Here is a 24,640-nt window from a genome sequence, read left to right as displayed (position 1 = left end):
CGATTATCCATTCACTTCGCAAGTCGCCGGAGTGGCTACCAATTAAAAAAGACCTGCACCAGATGGCTGAACGTCCGCTTTGACGAACTCCTCGCCAATTACGACATATGACTTTCTTTAAATAGGAAGAATATTTAGTAAATGTAGTCTACCCATGAAGCGGGCAGCATTTTCATTCAGTCTTGGGCTCTTGGCAGATTGGATTGACAGAGGAAGTAAAGAAGATTCATAGACGGGCAGCACTTTTCGTCACAGGTTCGTGTAGTAAACACATAAACGTTACGTAGACATTCACCTAAAACAGCGGCTAAAGCTACAAGAAAAGTGTTGTGCATGACGATGTGGTTTTTATGTTAAAATTGTGCGAGTGTACGTAGCCACAAGAGTCAGTCAACGGGTTGCTTCGTCCTGTACACATGGTGAACCAGAACTTCACCGACAAAATTTCAGAGATTGTTCAGGGATACCTTGTGGGTATTTTGGTATAAAGGACCATGGTCTCCGGTCGTTCGTAACGGAGTAATAATGTAAGTATTATTTACTCGGTTTGTTACTGCAGTCAACCTTGATTCTGTGGAAATAACTTCAGAACAGAGCCGAAGCCTGTAACATGCAATGACCAAAACGTACAAGACACAACAAAGCGTAATGCAACAGCCCTCAGACGAAACACGCACACTTTTCTCTCGGTGTGTTCACTCTGTTCCGAGCCGGCCGGAGTGGCCGAGCGGTTCTAGACGATACAGTCTGGAGCCGCGCGACCGCTACGGTCGCAGGTTCGAATCCTGCCTCGGGCATGGGTGTGTGTGATGTCCTTAGGTTAGTTAGGTTTAAGTAGTTCTAAGTTCTAGGGGACTGATGACCTCAGAAGTTAAGTCCCATTGTGCTCAGAACCATTTGAACTCTGTCCCGTTAGCGTTCAGTACAGAGTGAAACACACGCAAAACCGTTCCCTTACAGGTGCTGTTTAAAACGTCGACCATCATGAATACGGCAGTGTACAGTGATGCAATATCAACTGTGTTATACGCTCCAGAATTCCAGGAGTTTGTCGGACTACTTCCGCGGCTGCGATAATCTTTGTAACCACGTTCATGTGAGTATCGGCCGGAGTCTCGTGAACTAGGCTCTTCACATGCCCCCAGGGGAAGAAGTCACGTGGAGTCACGTATGGTGACTGGCCTGGCCACGGAATAGCACCACCGCGACCAATCCATTGTCGTCCAAACTGTACTTCAGCGTGGTTCCTAACATCAAGTGCAATGTTTGCCGGCGCCCCGTCGTGTTGCAAACACATAAAGTGACGAATCCTAGGAACTGTGGGAGGAGACGCTGCAGGAACGTTTCGAACACGACTCCAGTCAGTTATCAGGAAGTAGTTAAGATCCAGTCACAAAATCGTGGTCAGTACGAGTCCATACATTCACAGCAAACTTCCGTTTATAGGATCGACACACCAGTGAGTGCGGATTTTCATCATCTCATACATGGGTATTCCTAATGTTGCCCTCTCTTGTAAACATGGCCCCTATGAAAACAATACGAACGCAGGAAAACTGGTGTTTTCTATGCAGTGCTGTAGGATCCAGTATGCGAAAGCCACTCGAAAAGGGGAAGTCCGCTGGGTGCAATCACTGCGCCTTCAGTGGATTATATGTGGTGCAATTGTTCTTCATGAAAGAGTCTCAAATCTATTTATTGGCTTGTATTTAGAGAATGTGCCCACTACTAGCGGCAGGAATTTCACTTATCGCGTGTAACGCATTCTCCTCCATATCGGTCAGCTCGTATTTTCCATTCTAACAAGAGGAATGCAGTTTCTCGTAGGCGTCTATGTACAGAGGCAAAAGTACTGTGACGTGGTTACCGTCGGTGAGGGAACCGCTCGGCACAGAGTCCTTGTGCCGCTCTTCCATTGCATGGAAGAGGTGCGTATGACCGCAGTACTGCTGCGTATCACTGTTAACGCACACTGACACTGCCGGAAAACAAAACCCTACTCAGAACCAAGCAGCATTAAATGCAAACTTGAGGACAACTAGGTAAGGAGGACATTACGACACTACTGGACATTAAAATTGCTACACCACGAAGATGACGTGCTACAGACGCGAAATTTAACCGATAGGAAGAAGATACTGTGATATACAAATGATTAGGTTTTCAGAGCATTCACACAAGGTTGGCGCCGGTGGCGACACCTACAACGTGCTGACATGAGGAAAGTTTCCAACCGATTTCTCATACACAAACAGCAGTTGACCGGCGTTGCCTGGTGAAACGTTGTTGTGATGCCTCTTGTAAGTAGGAGAAATGCGTACCATCACGTTTCCGACTTAAAGGTCGGATTGTGGCCTATCGCGATTGCGGCTTATCGTGTCGCGACATTGGTGTTTGCGTTGGTCGAGATCAGATGACTGTTAGCAAAATATGGAATCGGTGGGTCCAGGAGAGTAATATGGAACGCCGTGCTGGATCCTAATGGCCTCGTATCACTAGCAGTCGAGATGACAGGCATCTTATCCGCATGGCCGTAACGGATCGTGCAGCCACGTCTCCATCCCTGAGTCAACAGATGGGGACGTTTGCAAGACAACAACCATCTACTCGAACAGTTCGACGACGTTTGCAGCAGCATGGACTATCAGCTCGGAGACCACGGCTGCGCTTACCCTTGACGCTGCATCACAGACAGGAGCGCATGCGATGGTGTACTCAACGACGAACCTGGGTGCACGAATGCCAAAACGTCATTTTTTCGGGTGAATCCAGGTTCTGTTTACAGCATCATGATAGTCGCATCCGTGTTTGGCGACATCGCGCTGAACGCACATTGGAAGCGTCTATTCGTCATCGCCATACTGGCGTATCACCCGGCGTTATGGTACGGGGTGCCATTGGTTACACGTCTCGGTCGCCTCTTGTTCGCATTGACGGCACTTTGAACAGTGGGCGTTACATTTCAGATGTGTTACGACCCGTGGCTCCATCTTTCATTCGATCCTTGCGAAATCCAACATTTCTACATCTACGTCTACATCTACATTTATACTCCGCAAGCCACCCAACGGTGTGTGGCGGAGGGCACTTTACGTGCCACTGTCATTACCTCCCTTTCCTGTTTCATTCGCGTATGGTTCGCGGGAAGAACGACTGCCGGAAACCCTCCGTGCGTGCTCGAATCTCTCTAATTTTACATTCGTGATCGCCTCGCGAGGTATAAGTAGGGGGGAAGCAATATATTCGATACCTCATCCAGAAACGCACCCTCTCGAAACCTGGACAGCAAGCTACACCGCGATGCAGAGCGCCTCTCTTGCAGAGCCTGCCACTTGAGTTGCTAAACATCTCCGTAACGCTATCACGCTTACCAAATAACCTTGTGGCGAAACGCGCCGCTATTCTTTGGATCTTCTCTATCTCCTCCGTCAACCCGACCTGGTACGGATCCCACACTGATGAGCAATACTTAAGTATAGGTCGAACGAGTGTTTTGTAAGCCACCTCCTTTGTTGATGGACTACATTTTCTAAGAACTCTCCGAATGAATCTCCACCTGGTACCCGCCTTACCTACAATTAATTTTATATGATCATTCCACTTCAAATCGTTCCGCACGCATACTCCCAGATATTTTACAGAAGTAACTGCTACCAGTGTTTGTTCCGCTATCATATAATCATACAATAAAGGATCCTTCTTTCTATGTATTCGAAACACATTACATTTGTCTATGTTGAGGGTCAGTTGCCACTCCCTGCATCAAGTGCCTATTCGCTGCAGTTCTTCCTGCATTTCGCTACAATTTTCTAATGCTGCAACATCTATGTATACTACAGCATCATCCGCGAAAAGCCGCATGCAACTTCCGACACTATCTACTAGGTCATTTATATATATTTCAGCAGGATAATGCACGACCGCATGTTGCAGGTCCTGTACGGGCCTTTCTGGATACAGAAAATGTTCGACTGCTGCCCTGGCCCGCACATTCTCCACATCTCTCGCCAACTGAAAACGTCTGGCCAATGGTGGCCGAGCAACTGGCTCGTCACAATACGCCAGTCACTACTCTTGATGAACTGCGGTATCGTGTTGAAGCTGCATGGGCAGCTGTACCTGTACACGCCATCCAAGCTCTGTTTGACTCAATGCCCAAGCGTATCAAGGCCGTTATTACGGCCGAAGGTGGTTATTCTGGGTACTGATTTCTCAGGGTCTATGCGCCCAAACTGCGTGAAAATGTAATCACATGTCAGTTCTAGTATAATATATTTGTCCAATGAATACCCGCTTATCATCTGCATTTCTTCTTGGTGTAGCAATTTTAATGGCCAGTAGTGTATTAAGATCAACAGATACCGCGAGCGAACAAAAAGAAGGCACACAGCGTACACCGTCGATATTTGCACTATAGTGCTCTGTTTTCAGTGCAATACAAAGCTAACTGAGGCATTAAACGGAACGAAATGCAGTAACTCTGTGAAGAGCCGCCAGGCCCCGTGGGTTTCTCAAACTACTCAGACCACATCCCTGAACAACCACTAAAAGTTTGTCGGTGGAGTTTTGGTTATCCCTGCCCATTTCTCAGAAAGGCTAGACGGCAAAATTAGATTCAAGCTCAAACCAACGCTTAGCAACAATCGTTCTCTCCGCGTACCATTCGCGACTGGAACGGAAAAGTGGGGAAGTACCAATGGTATACAAAGTACCCTCCGTAGCCTGCCCGCCCGGTTGGCCGTGCGGTCCAACGCACGGCTTTCCGGACGGGAAGGATCGCCTGGTCCCCGGCACGAATCCGCCCGGCGGATTTGTGTCGAGGTCCGGTGAACCGCCCAGTCTGTGGATAGATTTTAGGCGAATGCGGGCTGGTTCCCCTTATTGCGCCTCAGTTACACTATGTCGGCGATTGCTGCGCAAACAAGTTCTCCACGTACGTGTACACCACCATTGCTCTACCACGCAAACATTGGGGTTACTCTCGTCTGGTGTGAGTCGTTGCCTGGGGGGGGGGGGGGGGGGGGGGGTGTTCACCGGAGGCCGAACCGCACAACCACCCTGGGTTCGGTGTGGAGCGACGGAGGGGTGAAGTGGACTGCGGTAGTCGTCGTGGGGTTGTGGACCACTGCGGTTGCGGCGACGACGGAGCCTCTCCGTCGTTTCAAGGTCCCCGGTTAACATACAATACAATACAATACAATACCCTCCGTAGCCTAGTTCCTTCCTAAAGGATGCGAGATACACTGAGGTGACAAATTTCCTGGGATAGTTCCTAATACCGTGTCAGACCTCATCTTGCCGGGTGTACTAGAGCATCTCGACGTGGCAGGGGCTCAACAGGTCGTTGGAAGTCTGCTGCAGAAATACTGAGCCGTGCTGCATATACAGCCGTTCATAATTGCAACATAAATGTTCGACGGGATTCATGTCGGGAAATCTGGGCGGCCAAATCATTCGTTCGAACTGCCCAGAATGTTTTTCAAACCAATGAGGAACAGCTGTAGCTCCGTGACATAACTTTTTTTGGGTACACGAACTTCATGAATGGTCTCCAAGTAGCCGAACATAACCATTTCCAGTCAATAATCGGTTCAGTTGGGCCAGTCCATTCCATGTAAACACAGCCCACACTGTTATGGAGCCACCACCAGCTTGCACAATACCTTATGACAACTCGGGTCCATGGCTTCGTGGGGTATGCGCCATACTCGAACCCTACCATTTGTTCTTACCAACTGAAATACGAAATCATCTGACCCGGCCACGGTTTACCACTCGTCTAGAGCTCAACCGATATGGTCACGAGCCCAGGAGTGGCACTGCAGGCGATGTCGTGCTGTTAGCAAAGGCACTCGCATAGGTCGTCTCCTGTCATAGCCCATTAACGACAGATTTCGGCGCTCTGTCCCAATGAATACGTTTTTCGTGCGTCCCACATTGATACGTGTGGTTATTTCACGCAGTGTTGCTCGTCTGTTAACACTGACAACTCTGCGCAAAGACTGCTGCTCTCGGCCGTCAAGACCATCGGCCACTGCTTTGTCCATGATGAGAGATAATGCCTGAAATTTGGTATTCTTAACACTGTGGATGTCGGAATATTGAATTCCCTAACGATTTCCGAAATGGAACAGCCCATGCGTTTTGTTCCATCTACCATTCCGGGTTCAAAGTGTGTTAATTCCCGTCGTGCGGATATAATCATGTCAGATACCTTTTCACATTAATCACCTGAAAACAAATGACAGCGCCACCGATGCACTCCCCTTTTATACGTTGTGTACGCTATACTACCGCCATCTCTATATGTCCATATCGTTATCCCATGACTTTCGTCACCTCAGTGCACTTCCCAGCAGAAACATGTCAGCTCCAGGCAGAAAACTGCTCCGAGTAGGATTGTAACACCTCGAAGCTGTGATTGCAAATTTATAAACGAAAATGATGTAAATATTCGACAAGATTCAACGGTGTGCCGTGTACTACACAGTGAATGTGAATACTTAATGATTATCATGCCTACTGGCTCGAGAATGTGACACGAGAGAAGTTTTACGGCGTGGCGCGGCAGACGCTGAAGTGCGAGACATCGACACGCAGAATCGACAGACGAGCGAGAGCAGCGTGCGAGCCGGCGCCGGATGGCGGCCGGCGCATTTCGAGTATCGATGTGGGGCGCCACACGCCGCTGCCACGCGACAACGGCCTCCTCCCATTGGCCGACTGGCGCCAGGGGGCGGAGCAGAGCGCGCTGCGCGACACGTGCGAGGCGGGCGCAGCCGGCACTTGCTGTGTGCCGCTAGACACTTTCCCAGCACATGCAAACTCTACACGCCGCTCCTGCAGAATTAGTCTACCACTCACTTGCCTTTACTTCCAAAAACACAATTTTTGTTTCTACATCGGCATGCTTACTCCGCACGCCACTACCTGGCGAAGACTGCTTTGCAGAAATGCTTCTCATAATACCGTATCTTTTCATTCCAAGAACGTTAAGGAAATTTAATTCATTTACGAAAGATGTGTCTTACAAAATTCTCGTTGGACAGATTCTTAAGTATTGCCGTCAGCCTGGTGTCTTTACCAGATAATATTAATAGAAGAGAAGGGGGTGATCTGTCACGGGATCGCTAAGTAAGATCAACAAAATTACAGTTTCGAACGCTACAAGAGATGCGATGCTTATCATTGAGAGGTATATGGTTGAAATTTCGAACATGTACATTCGAAGAAGGAAACATATTACTTCCATGCCTTGCGAAATGACCACGACGAGAAAATCAGAAGTTTGAGCTCATACGGCATACGGAGGTTTATGAAGTCTTTCTTCTTATGCCCCACTGGCCGAAAGGAGACTTGTCGCGCATAGACGTAGATAGACGCCATGCATCCCCTGTGACGTAACGGCAGGCGTGTTATTTTACTTGTGTAATATCCACTGCTTCTGTCTGCAAACGAAGTGGCTTTGTGGACATGAAACTGGTCCCGCCCATCGGGAGGAGGTTTCGAATCCCTGTCCGACTGAAATTCTCGCTGATTTTCTCCCACTTCCCACTACAATCCGAGCTTGTGTTCCATCTGAAATGTCACTACCGTCGTCGGGAAGTTAAACCCCTCCTTTTCTCCTTTTAAGTACGCTGACCATATTATGCGATCAAAACTGACACAAATAAGCAAGCCGGACAGTAAAATTAGTCACCCCATCCCCCTCCTCCGGATATATCACGCCCATAGCCTAAATTCAGCGAGGAAAAGAGTCTACTAGTTTCCTCAGGTACGCTATGTCCAACTGAAGCCATTCATTGACGATTAAATCCCGTAGATATGACAACATGAGGGGTTGTTGATTACTACATTTCACACGCTGTTTCAGATTAGTCCCAGGCAATTTCTGTGGGATAAAGAGCAGGCGATTTCGTGCATCAGTCAAAGGGCGATAAAGTGCCTGAGCGTTCGTCAAACCAGGAACGGAACGTATGCGCACAGGCCTGTAAAAATGGCTGTCATCCTGGAAACCGGAACTTTTTTAGATAGCACATTCACCATGAAAATGAAGAACGAGCAAAACTTGGTCATCGAGAATGCTGAAATAAAACATCCTGGCTCACATTCACAGTACCCTGGAATGAGTGAACCCGGGTTAACACCCCCAAAACATTGTTTGGCCCACTGAAGACGCGCAAGTTTTATGACCCGCTGTGAAAATGGTCTTTTGCGAGGTAGTTTACTACAATTAATGTTCGTTGCACGAAGATCCCTTGCCATGTTCCGTCAGAAGCTGGTTCAGACACACCGTACTTAGCTGACAACAATGAAACTGATTGTTATTGACAAGGTGAGACAATAGTTTCCGTTCACTGTAGGTTTCGCTATTTTTACGACCACTGTTCTTACGCCGTGTCACAGGGCTGCGCGTGTGCTACCATTTCCTGTAGACGCGTTCGACAATCCAGGTCTATACACCAACAAGCGTACTCTCTGTAACGGGGTAATATTTTGTCCAGTAAGTTTAGCAATATTATTAATAATACAATTTAATAATTATGTCCAAAAATGTTATTGAACGATTAACAGATGGTTAGTCACATTCGCAACTCTCAACGTCCAGAACTCCCTATTTCCCTGGAAAAGAAGATAAATGAGCTTCTGCGATAGATCAAAGCTGTGTGTTGGACCCGGGCCTTTACTCAAGAAAGACTGTTCTTCGGAAAGTAGCAGAGAGGCACTGGCAGAATGAAGATCTCCTATAGATTACGATTTGTGTCTGGATAATTCAGTGGTTACGACCATCGCCCTTAAACACTATGGTACATTTCAACTCTAACGATTTTTCATCGCAGCGTTGCGGAATGAGAAACTTATTTTTATTCTGAAGAATAAATTAAGTTGCTCGACAAGGCACAGAAAAAATTGAGGAAAAATATTACGAGACAGTGCACAAAGAAGTGATAATCAAAGGCATGTGAGTAGGATTCATAAAATTACTAACAATAAAGCATGAATTACCTGTAGTTAATGAAGAAAAAAACATTGTAAGTTGGTGTCCTTGTATAAAACTTAGTATAGCGTCCATAAGTGTTCCCTCAGTTGCATCTGAATCGGATAGCTGTAACTATTACATGATAATACCACGAAGTTACGTCTACGTGTTGTACAGAATAAAAATCAACATTATTAGTTCGAACCGCGAACAGTTACGTCATAAGCGATAACGTAAGGATGGATGATAAAGAGAATTGTTCAGGTACTTAAAATGGAGAAAAGTGGGGAGGGCAGACGAACAAACAAGTCTATGACATCACGCGTGGACATCGGATAAACATCGCAGGCGGATCTTTGCGCCAGGGTAGGATTATATTTCTTGAAATAAATAGTTTTCCTACGTGAGGCTGTTTTTTTTATTTGATATGAATACTCTTACTTTATTTTATGGGTGATTAGTTAACTTCGCCCCCTTGCACATTAACAAGAAGCATCGCACAAAGAATTACGTCACGTGTTTCAATTTGTAAACATAATCCATCCAGCAGCGTGGAATATATCAACACGTAATGTCGTCCGATGTTCCTGGCGAAAGGCGTTATATCGTACCATCACACGAGTAGGATTCTGTAACTAGGACGAAAAAAAAGTCCAACCTAAATGAGGACTTAGTTACCTTACCAGAACATGCGGTACATTAAATTCAAATAGGTCACCATATAGCTTGAAATGAAAACGTATATGATACGGTAAATACCTTCAAATCAAAGACGTTTTTATTTCAAGGCATGCCGACCATTTTAACACACACACACACACACACACACACACACACACACACACACACGAGAGAGAGAGAGAGAGAGAGAGAGAGAGAGAGAGAGAGAGAGAGAGGGGGGGGGGGAAGGAGGGGAGGGACACGCGCTGTTACGGTGACAATCCCGGGATGTGTTACCACAACGACAAAACGACAGCCGAAATACTGGGCTATAGCAAACCACGACACAACGAGATTTCGTTTTCTTATGAAGTAACTCAAGAAAGAAGTCCTACGAAGACTGCGTACTCCGTACGAAAACATACCCAGGGAACGTTTTCTCTTCTGTAGCACTGAGCACAGCTTCGATTAGAACGCAGAAGCAAAAGCAGCATGCCTCACACGTCGTGTTAACGGACTATCCCAGACAGTCCACGCTGCAGTCTATCTCGGATGGAATTTTCAGATTCTGAATGTTTAAGGAGGCCAAACAGCTAAGGTCATCCGTCTACAACACACCCCCGAGGGCGGAAGCACTGTACACAATCTATCTGCGTATAGAGTAAATTCTGGTTCAAGTGTGAGAAAGTGTTCTAATTTTTTGCGTAGCGTGTATCCAAAGCGTAAAATGGGAACCAGCCACGTATTCACTTGTGAGATGTGAGAAACTGCCTAAAAAGCACTTCCAGGCTGGCACACCAGCACACCTTTTCGCCCCGGGAAGGTTGCGTTAACACGCGCGACTAACGGGGCGGCTCGCATGGGATGTATAATGGGTGTTGAGAAGTAGGAAGTGAACGCAGAGCCATTCGTCGTGAAACTTCAAAATGTTTTCGCTCTTCTTCTTGCAAAAGAAAGAGCGAGATGTCCCTGGATAGTGAGATTGTACCTTCAATTACCCAGATTTCTTTCCTGTTGGCAATCACGTAAAAATCTTCTACAAAGTGAGTACAGACGGTATTCGCATGTATTTGAAAGTTACCCGCATCACAGCAAAATAATATGCACAAATCTGATACGCACTACTATATTTCAGATACGAACATTTCAGGTAAAGATAGAGCTATCCGCAACCCGAAGATTGGTTTGAACACAACAGTGCTTTGTTAGGTATGGTCCTATTGGAAGTGATGTGATTTCGCCTTCTGTTGGTCTTTAAACTGGCTTAGTTAGCCAGTTACGAGGTCGTTCTGAAAGCTAATATCTCCGATTTTTTTATGTGAAAGCTCTTACAACTCTTTAAATAAAGCAAACCTTATTAACATTCTAGATTTTTATTCTTCATGTCTACATATTTATTTCTCAATATAGTCACACACTGACAACGGGCACATTCCTCCCAACGAGAGACCAGTTTGTTGATAACGTCACTGTAGAACGTTTCACGTTGTAGACGGAGCCACAGCCTCGCCTCTACTTGCACCGCCTCATCACTATCAAAAAGTCCTCGAAGATGTTCCTTAAGTTTTGGAACAGATTAAAATCGGATGGTGGCATGTTGGGATTGCACGGAGGATGGTCGATGACATTGAATCCAAGGCGCCGGATTGCTGCAGAGACGCGGCGCTCCTGTGTGGCATGTAATTGCCACGCTGAGGAAGAGGGTGCTCTCCATGTGTGGACGAAGTTTCCTGCTGTTAGAAACTTTATTACAGCAGGCTGTTTCTCACGCACCGACGTACTTACAGTACACACCGCCACGTTACACGCAACAATTCGGGGCCCTTTGGCGGCAGAGGACTGCAAATGTGTAACCATGAAGAATAAAATGTAGAGCGTTAAAAATGTTTATTTAAAAAGTTATGAGAGTTTTCACATAAATATTCGGAGGAATCACTCCTCAGCACGTCCTCATACAAGGAGATCTACAGTTTAATGTGAATTCCGAACCATGAAACTCGGCACTTTTTTCACTAGCAAACATAGCCAGAAGTGACAGACAAAAATCCTAGGTCTCACTTGGGGTTTAACCCGGCACCTTTGGATTCTTAGACGAGCCACTGTAACACCAAGTCACTTATTGTACCTATTACGAAATGGTGGCATTCATTTACCGCGAAGAATTTCAACAGTCGCTGTTTCAGCCGTGTTTAAAATCTTGGCATTCATTTCCTCTTACACCCCTGTTTATTCTTCACAGAAGCCATTGTTTACATCTGTCTATCCAAGTGGTTTACAATGTTTACTTATTTAACTAAGCTGTCTTCTCCCGTTCTGTTGATATTAATATCTCTCGTGTTTAGAGAATTGTGCCGGCAAACTACCGTAATAAGCACACTCGTACTATGATGTTCAGGATTGTTTATTTCCGTTACGCAATCAGTGTTTTTGAGTTTTCATTACTATAAGGGCTTATATGAAGTAAGAGTTTTTGAACACTAAGTATGTAGGCCCAAGAGAAGACATTAGAGCGTGTACGTGGCCCCAGCACTTAACAAAGGCAGCGGGTCTGTAGCAGCTGCTGCAGCTGGGGGATGTTGGGTGCAGCTGCTGCAGCGCCTGCGCAGCAAACACCCTCTCCCACCTCACCCCTCCTTACCTACCGACACGTGCCGACCAGTCACCCCGAGGAGACAGGATACTCAACCTTGCTTACACTTCAGCTATTAGGCAGCGCGTGGCTTTACCTCCTGCGTCTTAAGTTTCTTACGGTCGATTCACATTTGAGGGAACGGAATGTCAAAACATTCCTCAATGAATTTCAAATAGGGGCGTTCATACGGCCGGCACGAAACGAGACGTCAATGTCTACGTTTCTCGGGAATAAAGTTTTGACACTGGCGGCAGTGGTGGTGAGGGAGGGCAGGGTGGTGGCATTGATAATAGTGTGTCGTCTTAGCGTTAATTTTTCGAGACATATTGCAAAGGTTCCACGAGAACCCGGATAGTTTTTCTATGAGCGTTCTTTCCCTAACTCAATGTGAAAACTAATTTGGGTTTTAAAATACCTGAGAAAACAAAAAAGCCTACTATTTGACAAATCAAGAACATAGACTGATGAAAGAATTTTCATTAAACAAGCTTCTTTAAAAGTGAAAAAATAAACTCTATTGCCAGAGCAAAATACAGTAGTTTTTGATGTTATCTGCTAGTTAGGAACTGAACAAAACACAATGGATATACTGAAAATGTTCTATGTATTGTCATCTTTTTTTTTTTTGCTAAGTGTTTGTACGTAAATATTTTCTCCAGCAAATAAATATCTACAAATTGAAATATTCAGTTGATTTATCAGCAATTTATCACACAAACTTTGTCAAGAAAATTAATCACGAATGTTGCATCAGCTGTTGATATATCGTGTCATTCCCAGTTCTTTAATTCTTACACTATTTTCCAACTTTCTATTTTACTGATGATACCTCATAAAGTCACTTTTATCATTTGGTACCAGGTTAAGTGAAGTCCTACTGTGCTGATATTCAGTCGACAGTGAACACACCTTCATTTCACAGTGTGTTTGTCTTCTGTTCCTTTCACATCCAGTATGAGGCAACCTTCAACCAGTGGAATTGTCACAGTGATCATTATTGACCTTTTAATATGTAATGTATGTGGATCGTATTCTTCAAAAAACCGTATGTTGAAGACAGACTCACACTGAGCAACAAACCATTTGGAGCAACTCATCTGCCACAAAACGAATGCAGTGTGGTTTGTGTACAATATTCCTCCCCCTGCCCCCTCATCTCAAATCTCGGTGGTGGGGACAGAGAGACATGTAGAGTATCCTGAAATCTAATTTAGGTTGGATGAGGACAATCTGGTTGTGACTTGGTGAAGCAAATGAATGTGAAAATCAAGTAAATGATGGGTAACGGACTGATCTGTAGTGTAGCCTTTGGTCTACGTTCACCATTAGCAACATTTACTCCATGTATAGGCAAGTCATTGTGGTGACATATGAACACTGATTTGTGATTGATTCAGCCATTTCTAATTTTGCGGTATGAAGCCATTGTAGCTAACTTTCGTTCCATATTTAACACACTTCTCTAATTAAAACTTCAAGGTAAATTAAGAACTCCTTTGTTACATAAAAGTGATATCGCTGATGAGAATATTGATGCATATTAAGTACACATAACTCTGACCTTTAGTTGTCTCATTAAGAAATAAATAAGTTTCTATAAATTATTTTCTGCATAGAAGCACGAAACACATTATTTTCTCTCTGAGTCCCCACAATTTTTCTCTTCCTCACACCTAGCCAATACTACTCAGATTCCTGCTACTTCATGTAGAGATACAACAATTACTTCTATAAATGTGCCATAAGGAGCTGAAACACTGTAGTGCGTTATATGCAGTATGAATCCTGTATAAATGTATACAGGTACAAAATTGCATACAATTTTTATTTTGTGCCATTACATGTGAACATTTACGACCCCTATTTGGCGACTAAGAGGACAATTGCCAGACCACAAATCCACATTTGCTCCTAGGATCTTTGTCTGTTGTTCATTGATTCTTTTACCTCTAGTAGTAACTTGTGAATGTAAAAATTCCAAGTTGCATTGTGGTTCGGAGTCAATGTTAAACTGTAGTTCCCCCCTACAACTGGCTGTGTAAGATGGCTCAAAGATTGGAGAATCAAACATCCAATAGGCCACGCCTAATAATGTTCTAAAGCATTTAAACCAATCTTCAGGTTGTGGAGTCCTTTACCTTACCATCAGTCTATGATGAGTAGAAAACACCACACACATACTGTTCAGTATTTCTCTCTTCATTTAGACATGATCTGTAATTATTATAAAAATGTTCACATGGTTGATTTCAGCAAATCATTACCATCATCAGGAGTGTTAGGAATATTTGCAAAAAGTTCTGTCCACACCTAAAGAAGACAGAACTGATAATGATGAACACAAGTTTATCAAAATACAGGAACATTTTACAGCACAATATGACAAAATTTAGTTATTGTTTACATATCTGCGCCCTACGAAGGTAAATATCTTTCTTGTCCTTTGAGAGTACCAAACACCAAAATTTTGCACCAGAGAAATTACCCCACAAAGACCTATTTCTATAAAAAATGAAAAACATAGAATGGACTCATGACTAATCATCGATCTCTAATGGATATAAATGTTTCTTTTGAAAATATTGTGAACATGCTGACTGACCTACGATCAGCAACGGCCACAGCAGAACTGCGTGCCTGACATCGTGTAGCCATCAGCAGTCACAGCAGAGCCTCATGTCTAACATCACATGCGTGGTGTAAAACATCCACCAGTAAGCATGTTACAGTCAACGTGTTACTGCCTATATCCTCCAAATCTCCTGATGAAAAATTATATTCTGAGAATATTATCAAACAGAAACCTACATTAAATTTTTCACTTCAGTGGCTACGGTGAAACCAGGGGATGGATTGAAAGGAGCATCAGACTTCTCAAAACTTTTCATCATGGGTCTCTTGAAAGAGATCTTTTGACTACATTACACTTCTGGAGATTACTCCAAATCTACAGCATATCTCATTTAATTGTGTTGTATAGTTGCTGGAGTTCCACGGTATGCTCCTCACCCAATACTGGATACATCACGATGTTTACCTACAATTTAGTTCAATCCAATAATTTTGATTGTCTGAAATTTTGGTAATCTGCCCTTCATTTGTTCTGTATAACATATTTTGAAAGCCAGTAGCCAAGGTACACAATTTATTTCTTTTTAAGTAGACAGCATCTCCCTACGGCTATGTTTAATGATATATTAAAAAATAGTTCACAAAAATGGAAAATTTAACCGAACTTATACAGAAAAATTTCCATTTAGCAAATAGTTGTCAAACAAACAAATTACTTATGTCAGTTGCCTTTTGCTAGTCTCTCTTACACATCCTTTGTATCAAATTCTGTTTCAGCATGAAGGAATTTACAATCTGCAATACATCCCCTATTTTGCAGCTACGTCTGTATTTCACCGAGATGGTGCTTTGCAAATAATCTTCCTTATGGATCATTAAGCCATTACAACTTTGTCTTGTGTGGTTTCCTTGATGTTAGTATTTTCTATTGTCTATCTGGTCCCATTTCAACAAATCCCCTACTGATCTCTTGACTTTTCCACTGTTCTTTCCTAGCACTTCAAATGTCTCAGTTTCCCATATCCCTTTGGTAGCATTTCACAGTTAATTTCCTACACTTACTGGGAGCCCAGGATGACTCATCTTATGTAATCCCTGTTTATTCTCATTTCCTCTACTCCTTCTTGCTCTATTGGCCGATGAAGACACCTTCGGTTTCCAATTCTTGCATTTTCTTCTGGTTATTTACATTTGCCTTTTGCAGCCTGTATGCCTGTATTTTTGTTACCTGTGAATAGCATTGATAATGTTTTAACAAAACTAAACTGTAGCTAACCCACTGGAACAGAGTGAAAGAGTAGTTACGGAAAGGATACCTAGGCTACACCTAAACCATTTTTCAATACATCCTCATCCACAGGACCCCAGTGCAGAAATGTGTGCAGAAGGGCCTCTGTATAATTTGAAAGTCTGAGAGACATAACAATAGTCTGAAACATTGGGACTGGCCTGTTAGGAATGCCTTGATTGTCTAGTTAGTATGAGTATTGTCCAGAAACACAATTATCTGGGCTCAAATTGGTAGAATTTAAATTTTCCATGAAGGTCTACAAAAGGTCCTTCCATGTAATAATAATAATAAAAATAAAAAAGTGCTATCATGGAACAGTCTACCTACTACAGATTGTGAAGTAAGAAATTCAGTTATGTTTGTTAAGAAATTCAGTTACGTTTGGACTATCTGAACTGCTTCTTCATACATCAGTCACATGCAAGCTAAATTACTGATGAACGCTACAATGAGGATTTGGATTTGACAGTTGTAACTGTAGCAGTTGCTGCACCAGCAGCGTCATCAGTACAACGAACTATAACAAAGATCAAGACTAATTCTCTTCTTCAAAAGCAAGCAAATATCGGCATTCGATCACTTATCATTGTTTCTGCTCTTAAAAACCCATTAAACAATTTCAGCCTCACATATGAATGGTGCCCATTGCCTACAAAGTATCTACCAGAAAGTCAAATTCAATTTTATGTGAGAGGACTGAACACACCATGCGACATCTGAAACTAGCAGCAAATACAGGCACAGTACTTTCGTGTGCCAGACTAATGTGGTAGAATTGTTGGTACATAGTTATAGCAATTCTTTCTGCATAGTAATGCAGTTCATAAACGGCACTCTCAGCTCAGGCAGAAGAGATATCACAAAGAATTATATGCCTCATTCTCTAACAAGATTTTAAACAGTGATGGAGAGAGAGAGAGAGAGAGAGAGAGAGAGAGAGAGAGAGACGTACTGATGATCTCCCTCTTTTTTTAAAAAAATAGTAATAACATAATGCATAGATATTACCATTGTAACTGAGTTATTATATTCCTATGCTTTAAGTATGATTTGCCAAGCAGTTTTTGAACCCCCCTGTTCTCTTGGGCTCAAACTGAGAAAAAGAAGAGACTTCACAGCTGATTACAAAATTTAAATCCCGTAAGATACTTTAATGGAGTAGATGACAACAAACCAAAGAAATATGTAAATATTCATTTTATACATTGAAATGCCTTGTAAAAACAAAAAAGTTCCTGAAGTTATAACACATTTATGTACTTGCTGTAGGAATTGGCGGCACCTACAAACATGTAACTGTGTGTTTATTTTCTCTGTAACGCAGATGTTAAGACTAGTAAGTCATGAAAGGTCAAACGATAGACTCTTTAATATTTTCTGTATAACACTAAGCCACTAAACAAGGGAAAGTGCAGTATCGAACTGAGATAGCTACATTCATCAATGTGTATCACACTTTAAGTGATTTTTGTAACCTTAATGTAGCTTCAGTTTTTTGTAAGAGCTGTCCTTTGACACACTGACTCATAATTTCGGTGAAGAATTTGTGATGCTAAGGTTGTGATAGTGAAATATGGAACACTACTTAGTTGCTGAACTGACAATAAGTGTGTGACCTACATGCACTGAAGAGTTGTTTTGCACATTTCCTGTAAATCAGAACAATATACGGAGGAAAAAAAAAAAAAAAAGGGTATTTGTCAGGTTCCATGATGATATACTTACATGACAAGATTCAAACTTCTTCTTAACTCTCTGTGTAAACTGAGAGGTAAATGAGAACTGTGTACTTGCATATGATTGCTTTACACAGGACACTGCAACAATTTTTCAAAACGTGTTAACATTCTTGAACTCTGACATTACCTCAAGCTGCATCCACATTGTATGCGACATGCACAGCCTCACAATGGAGGAGGAGGAGGAGGAGGAGATTAGTGTTTAACGTCCCGTGAACAAGGTGGTCATTAGAGGTGGAGCACAAGCTCGCATTAGGGAAGTATGGAGAAGGAAATCGGCCGTTTTCTTTCAAAGGAACCATTTTCCTGAAGCAATTTAGGGAAATCACGGAAAACCTAAATCAGGACGGCTGGACGAGGATTTGAACTGTTGTCCTCCCGAATGCGAGCCCAATGTGCTACCCACTGCATCACCTCACTCAGTACTCGCTATGTAAAGCAGTGCAGTAAATCACAGAGTGTTCATAGGTGTGCAGCAAAGTTCCAGTGTGTACATGAGTTTCAATAACAATGGAAAACAAAAAACGCATCCCAAACAATGCTGGGCACAAATGAACCATTTCCTTTGATGTACCAACATTACATGGAGCTTATTTGTTGTTGTGGGGAGCAGCATTGTTTGACGTCCATACCAGACACGCCTGTCATGCCATACCTCTTTTCTTGGTTTTGTTGGGCATGGCGCAGCTGAGGTTTAAAGAAACCCAAACAGCTAGTGCTTAACAATATAGAGTCCTTGAACTCCACTACATGGTTGTCAAACTATGTTCTAGTGCTTCTAGCAGTTTCAGTAACAAGAAAACCGGTAAAACTAATGAAGTCTGTATAGTGAAATTTTGCCTCATAATCAATATTTTTCTGTGACATGCACCGTTGACAACTAACTGATGATTAGGGTATATTTTGAGTGTGAACTGTGGCCAATCACTTTATAGAGCCTTTAAATATTTTATAGACAGCTTCCAAGCCAGCACAGGCCTACATCAGAATGTTTATATTTACATCAATTTTGTGCTGTGTACCATATCCAGCTACAGTCAGAACAGCTTAAGGAGAACTCTACCAGTTCATAGTGCTGTTGCCAGCTTTCAATTGCAAAGCGCTAACAGCTGCTGGTGAAAACAGCAGCCGTCTACAGAGCTGTGACAACACTGAGACATTTCCACAGAAAAGTTTACAAAATTGTGTAACATTACTGGATGAGATAGACCTGCAAAGCTGCTGCACCCAGCCCACTGCAATTGTCAGGGATCAACTTACAATGACTCACCTATAGTTGCCGAGATTGTGGAGAAGTCATTAAAGTCTAGAAGTTTTGAATATAAGGATATCTTATATTCAGTATGGAAAACTCAACAGTGAAATGCACATGGTTTGACATAGAGATAGCATGGTTTGTATGACCAAAGACTAGAGAGAAAGAGAGAGAGAGAGAGAGAGAGAGAGAGAGAGAGAGAGAGAGAGAGAGAGTGTGTGTGTGTGTGTGTGTGTGTGTGTGTGTGTGTGTGTGTGTGTGTGTGTGTGCGCGTGTGTGTTTGTTCTATGTCGGATGAAGGACTTGATCAGATAGCTAAATAGTATTAAAAATGTGCCCGTTTGCCACTCAGTGCCACTTCTATATGATGATAGCAATCTATTCCTTTTCATATGTTTGTATATTAAACAATGTACATCTAAGTGCTGTGTTTTTCACACTAGAGTGTAATACAGCATTTTAAAGAGCAATATTCACAAGTTCCGGGATAACACGACAGCACCATAATCTCACAGCCAGCTACACATGGTACATAACACGTTTTAAAGAGCAATATTCACAAGTTCCGGGATAACACGACAGCACCATAATCTCACAGCCAGCTACACATGGTACATAACACGTAGTTACAAATATGTACCAACCCATGAGAGGTCAGCAATGGGTCTAGAGCTGGTTAACACCACAATAAAAAGTTTAAAAACACCGAAGAGATATGCACCACAGTCACCACACAAATAATTCATTATTTAAGCACAATCACAGTGTTCAGTGCCTAGAATGGACAACATAAATACATGTATAATTCTTCATGAAGTAGTATCCACTTGACATCTTCGTGAATCGAGTGATGATACTCGGTCACTTGGAAAACAGCTAGTGCTCTTTTTTTGGTAACACTGAAATGCTTTCCGCTGTACGTTAAGTGTCTAAAACAAATATTTTTATGTACTCTCAAATGAATTAGTAGCATTCCTGTGAAAATACATTAGAAACTCTTGCACGACTAGCACCTCACTGCTTGTGATTTACACGTTCAAGCCCGATTTGGCCTTTACACCAAACATTAAATGTTTGGACTTATCAAATTGTGTAAGTCTACACAGCACAAAGCCTAGTTTATCTGTCCAAACTTATATTTTTCAGATCACACAAATCATCCTGGCAAGTATAAGTATGTTCACCCGTGCAGGGGTATGTTGGATTCCCTTACAGACTATAGTCGAGCAGGTACAGGCAACCTATTCTATTTGATATTCTCTATTACTTGTCCCTGAAACAAATATCAGTCTGATTTTGAAACATTTTAAGTATTCCTAAGCACTATTCACTGTTCATCTGCAAGTGAGTGGGTGGGTGCTGTTTGTTTTCAATACTTGTTTGTCATTTCTTTGACAGGATTTCCATCATCGTAAAACACTAATTTTACCAAGAGACAGTCATTTTGCATTTGGCCAAAAGGAAAGAAGCAAGTAAAAATTTAGTTTAATGTCCTGCTGCTGAAGAGGTTATTAGACTTGGAGCACAAGCTCAAATTGGGAAAGAAAATCAGCTGTATCCTTTACAAACCGAACATTCTGACATTCACCTAACACAATTTACAGAATCCATGGAAAATATTATGAAATACATATTTGCTTAGTTATCGGCTTTAGAATACTACGCAAATGGGCACGTGAAATTGTCTTTTAATCAGAATCAGTAAAGTATTGTGTGTTACGATGAGCACTGAGCACTTTGCAGCAGAACACCTTCTTTGTTTCTTCCTCACAATATCATAGCTAAACTGTACATTTATTTTTCTTCAGGTCAGAGTAAGGGCTCATTTCACTTCATATGTTTGAACAATGCCTTCAAGATAAACAAGCTGTGTTTCACTTTCGATTCTAGAATAAATTTTCCACTTTAATACTTTTTCATTATTAGCAGTCTTATTCTACTGAACTTTTTTTGTCAACCTATTTATAGTAAACAACTAAGCAGTTCTCCCAACTCCTCTATACAAAAATTAAACAATGGAAAATCCAGGACGGACTGTAACAATATTATGAAAAGGAAAGTTGTCACTCACCATAGAGCAGAGATGCTGAGTCGCAGATAGGAACAACAAAAAGAATCTCACAAATAAAGCTTTCGGCCAGTAAGGCCTTCGTGAACACACACACACACACACACACACACACACACACACACACACACACACACACACACACAAAAAACTGAGACTGCAGTTGTGTGTGTGAGTTGCGTTTGCACACAAAGGCGTGTGTGTGTGTGTGTGTGTGTTTTGTGACATTCTTTTTGTCGTGCCTATCTGCGACTCAGCATCTCCGCTATATGGTTAGTGGCAACTTTCCTTTTCATAATACTGTTACTATGCAACAATTAAGCATATGATAATAATCAAATTTTGCCATTAAAGTAAACTACAACATGAAGGCTGGTTTGAAAATGACACGCCTTTATTCAGAATGAATCTTTCACTCTGCAGCAGAGTGTGTGCTGATATGGAATTTCCTGGCAAATTAAAACTGTGTGCCAGACTGAAGACTCAAACTCGGGAACTTTGCCTTTCACAGGCAACTGCACTACTGACTGAGACACCCGAGCATGTCTCACAACCTGTCCTCATAGAGAAGTTGCCCGCAAAAGGCCTGGCAACAGTTTTAATATGCCATGAAGTTTTTATACCCTTTCATTTCATTAACTTCTGAAACAGCTTACTCTGCTACTCAATAAAAACCTGCTGGTTCTTATCAGAGCCATCATATCAGGATCTTTGATTGACTTCAACACGTGTAAAAAAGAAATTGTGTTAATCAAAATAGACACTTTCCATTTATCCCAGTGGCGAAGTAGTGTTATGAACAGGCATATACATATATATATATAAATAAAGAGAATTAAAACCATAACATGTGTATTGATTTGTCTTGTATATAACTATAAACACGCTTTGATAACCGTATTTATGAATTCCTAGTGACCATTAAAGTCTTAAGGTACATCAGAAAATTTCAATGCGTGATTCATAAGCAAACTTAGCAACGTTGTATAGTATAGTTTGCCCATGTGGTACTTAGTACTTGTTAGCATTAAACACCGTCGATGAAGATTGAAATTGACTTACTATAGCTTATAAATGGCATTCCACCAGATTTCTCATACAGTACATACGTTTTTGAGATACTTGGGAAAAACTAATGCTTATTCATTCACTGAGGAAGAGAGAGAGAGAGAGAGAGAGAGAGTGCAGTAGGTGTAGGGACCGTGGGGGGAGGGGTGGAGGTAGGTGAAGAGCTGGCAGAAGTAATCACTGGTAGTTAAAAATACATATTCCGAACCTACATATGTATGGTTGTTTGACAGAAATATGTGACACTATATAAAAACTCTTGTAGGTATTCGCCAGAGAAAACAAGAAGAAACAAACTTTTACTATCCAGGATGTCAATGGTAGTAATGATACCTTACTGTGTTATGAAACAATCAAGACAGAAATAAATACTACACAGGACCTACATAAAAAATGAAAGGCATCAAAAACTTAATAATCTTTTAATTTCAGTAAACCATTTAGATGAAATAACTTTCATGCATTTAATAATGTCAAAAATAACAAAATGTCAACAAAATATTTCTCACAGCAAGAAGTCACACAGAACAACACAAAAGTATAAAGAACATAAAAGTTATAAAAAAACATATTATAAACTGAAGAAAAAATCTCACAAACAGAATGTTGATCAAAGTCCAATACTTCATGCATATTCCCAATCATACAACTATCTTAATGAAAATATATTGAAACTTCCCTCACATCACAAGTGATAAAGAAGTCCGCCCTGAATTGAAAATTTTTTTATTAACAAATTTCATTAAAAGACACGAAATTCCGTAACAAACAGCCCTACTATGCCTCTTGCACATGAACAGAGAAGTACACCAGCAAAGGCTCATCTCATCTTCACAGTAATACGATGGAAACAGCAAAATATGAGGCACCATTCTCTCACAATTTGGAAGAGTTTATATCAAACAGCATATCTGTAAGTATTTCATGTATGCTAAGGCACACTGAGTTTTCACATCAAATAAAAAGCTAGGAACAGGACAAGACAAAACAAGTGAAAGGAGTAGCTCTATTGCATATAACAAACTGTATCAGCAGGAGAAATTCAGCAATAACCAGCAGTTGACTATACTTCCATGAATTCGAGACAGAATTTTTATTGATTAATGGACAATAACATGTCTAACTACAAACATCAAAGTCACATAACAAAATATTTTGTTTATAAACTCAAATGCACAACTATATTATTTCACAGAAGGTAACGCGTGTCAAGACATCACTAAGTGATATGAAAAATCCTTTTGCTTCTTCCGTTGACTGCTTAACAGACAAAACTACAGTGCCCATAAGCATTGGACTGCACAAATCAAGCTGCTATGTTTGATTGAAGTAGTGTAAGAAAATGCTTGTTTACCAAGTTATCCTTCAAAGCAAGTATGCACAGCCTTAAATCACACAGTCAAGTTTATTATCCTCTTATCCGAATATGTAATATCAAACAGCTTTCAATTAAGGAGCCTATTCATGAAAAACAACCAATATCAAGAACAATGAATTTAAATGTATCAAATAAGTTAAAATGGTGCACACCAGCAAACATGTTTACATCACTTTAAACCAAGAAAAAGATTAAGGAAATCATACATTTTTTTTTTTCAAAATAGTTCGTTGTGAGTGAACATGTTTGAAGGAGTGTTATACACAGATTTAACACTTACCCCTGGTCTATCCTGTCGACGGGATTGGGTCCTGGTATCTGCCCCGGCATCATGCCGTGTGCTGGAATAGGTCCTGGAATTGGGTGTCCGGGGCCGTGTCCAAATGGTGAACCAGGAGGAATACCAAACTGAGGGCCTCCAAATGGCTGTCCCGGTGAGGCAAAGTGAGGGTTCCCTGCACCCGGAGGTCCGCCCACAAACGGTGGTCCTGAGGATCCAGGCCGTCCAACAAACTGAGGTCCAGGTCCGGGACCAGGAGCACCGGCAGACGGCGATCCGAATGGCCCGGGGCCGGGACCAGGTCCGTTGTAAGGTGGACCATTATTCGGAGGTGGAGGGAATCCGGCCGACTGAGGTGGTCCCGGTCCTGGCGTAGATGAACCAGATGGAGCAGGTGAAGCAGTGTACTGAGGTGTTCCTGAACCAGGTGGTGGTCCTCCTGAGTAAGGGGGAGCACCCGCAGGTGAGCCGGCACCGGCCGGCGGGCCCTGGAAGGGCGATGGCCCCTGGAAGCCCGCCGGCGGTCCGGAGAAGTTCTGATTAGAGTTCTGAGAAAAGTTCTGGGGCTCCGAACCGGGTGGCGGTCCCTTCCAGGTGGCAGCAGGGTCCTCCAGTGTTGCTGGCAGCGTGATTGGTGGTGCACCACGACCTCTACAGCCTGAAAGAATGCAGTAACCTTTAGCTCTTCAGCACAGGCAGTTTGCTATTATATGGTTTT

At 42.4% G+C, this 24,640-nt stretch overlaps 1 protein-coding gene across 6 annotated transcripts in view; it reads right to left on the bottom strand.

The window, feature by feature from the left end:
- Nucleotides 1-24,640, bottom strand: part of LOC124619301 (LIM domain-binding protein 2) — an 800,176-nt gene that overhangs the window by 774,410 nt on the left and 1,126 nt on the right. For all 6 annotated transcript variants that reach the window (XM_047145589.1, XM_047145593.1, XM_047145595.1 and 3 more), the window contains exon 2: nt 23,923-24,580. In XM_047145589.1, the coding sequence (XP_047001545.1) occupies nt 23,923-24,580 (658 nt within the window). The remainder of the gene's footprint in view (nt 1-23,922; nt 24,581-24,640) is intronic.

The sequence above is a fragment of the Schistocerca americana genome, chromosome 6, assembly GCF_021461395.2.
Source record: "Schistocerca americana isolate TAMUIC-IGC-003095 chromosome 6, iqSchAmer2.1, whole genome shotgun sequence".
NCBI classification, from domain to species: domain Eukaryota; kingdom Metazoa; phylum Arthropoda; class Insecta; order Orthoptera; family Acrididae; genus Schistocerca; species Schistocerca americana.
This window is presented reverse-complemented; position numbering and strand designations above follow the sequence as displayed.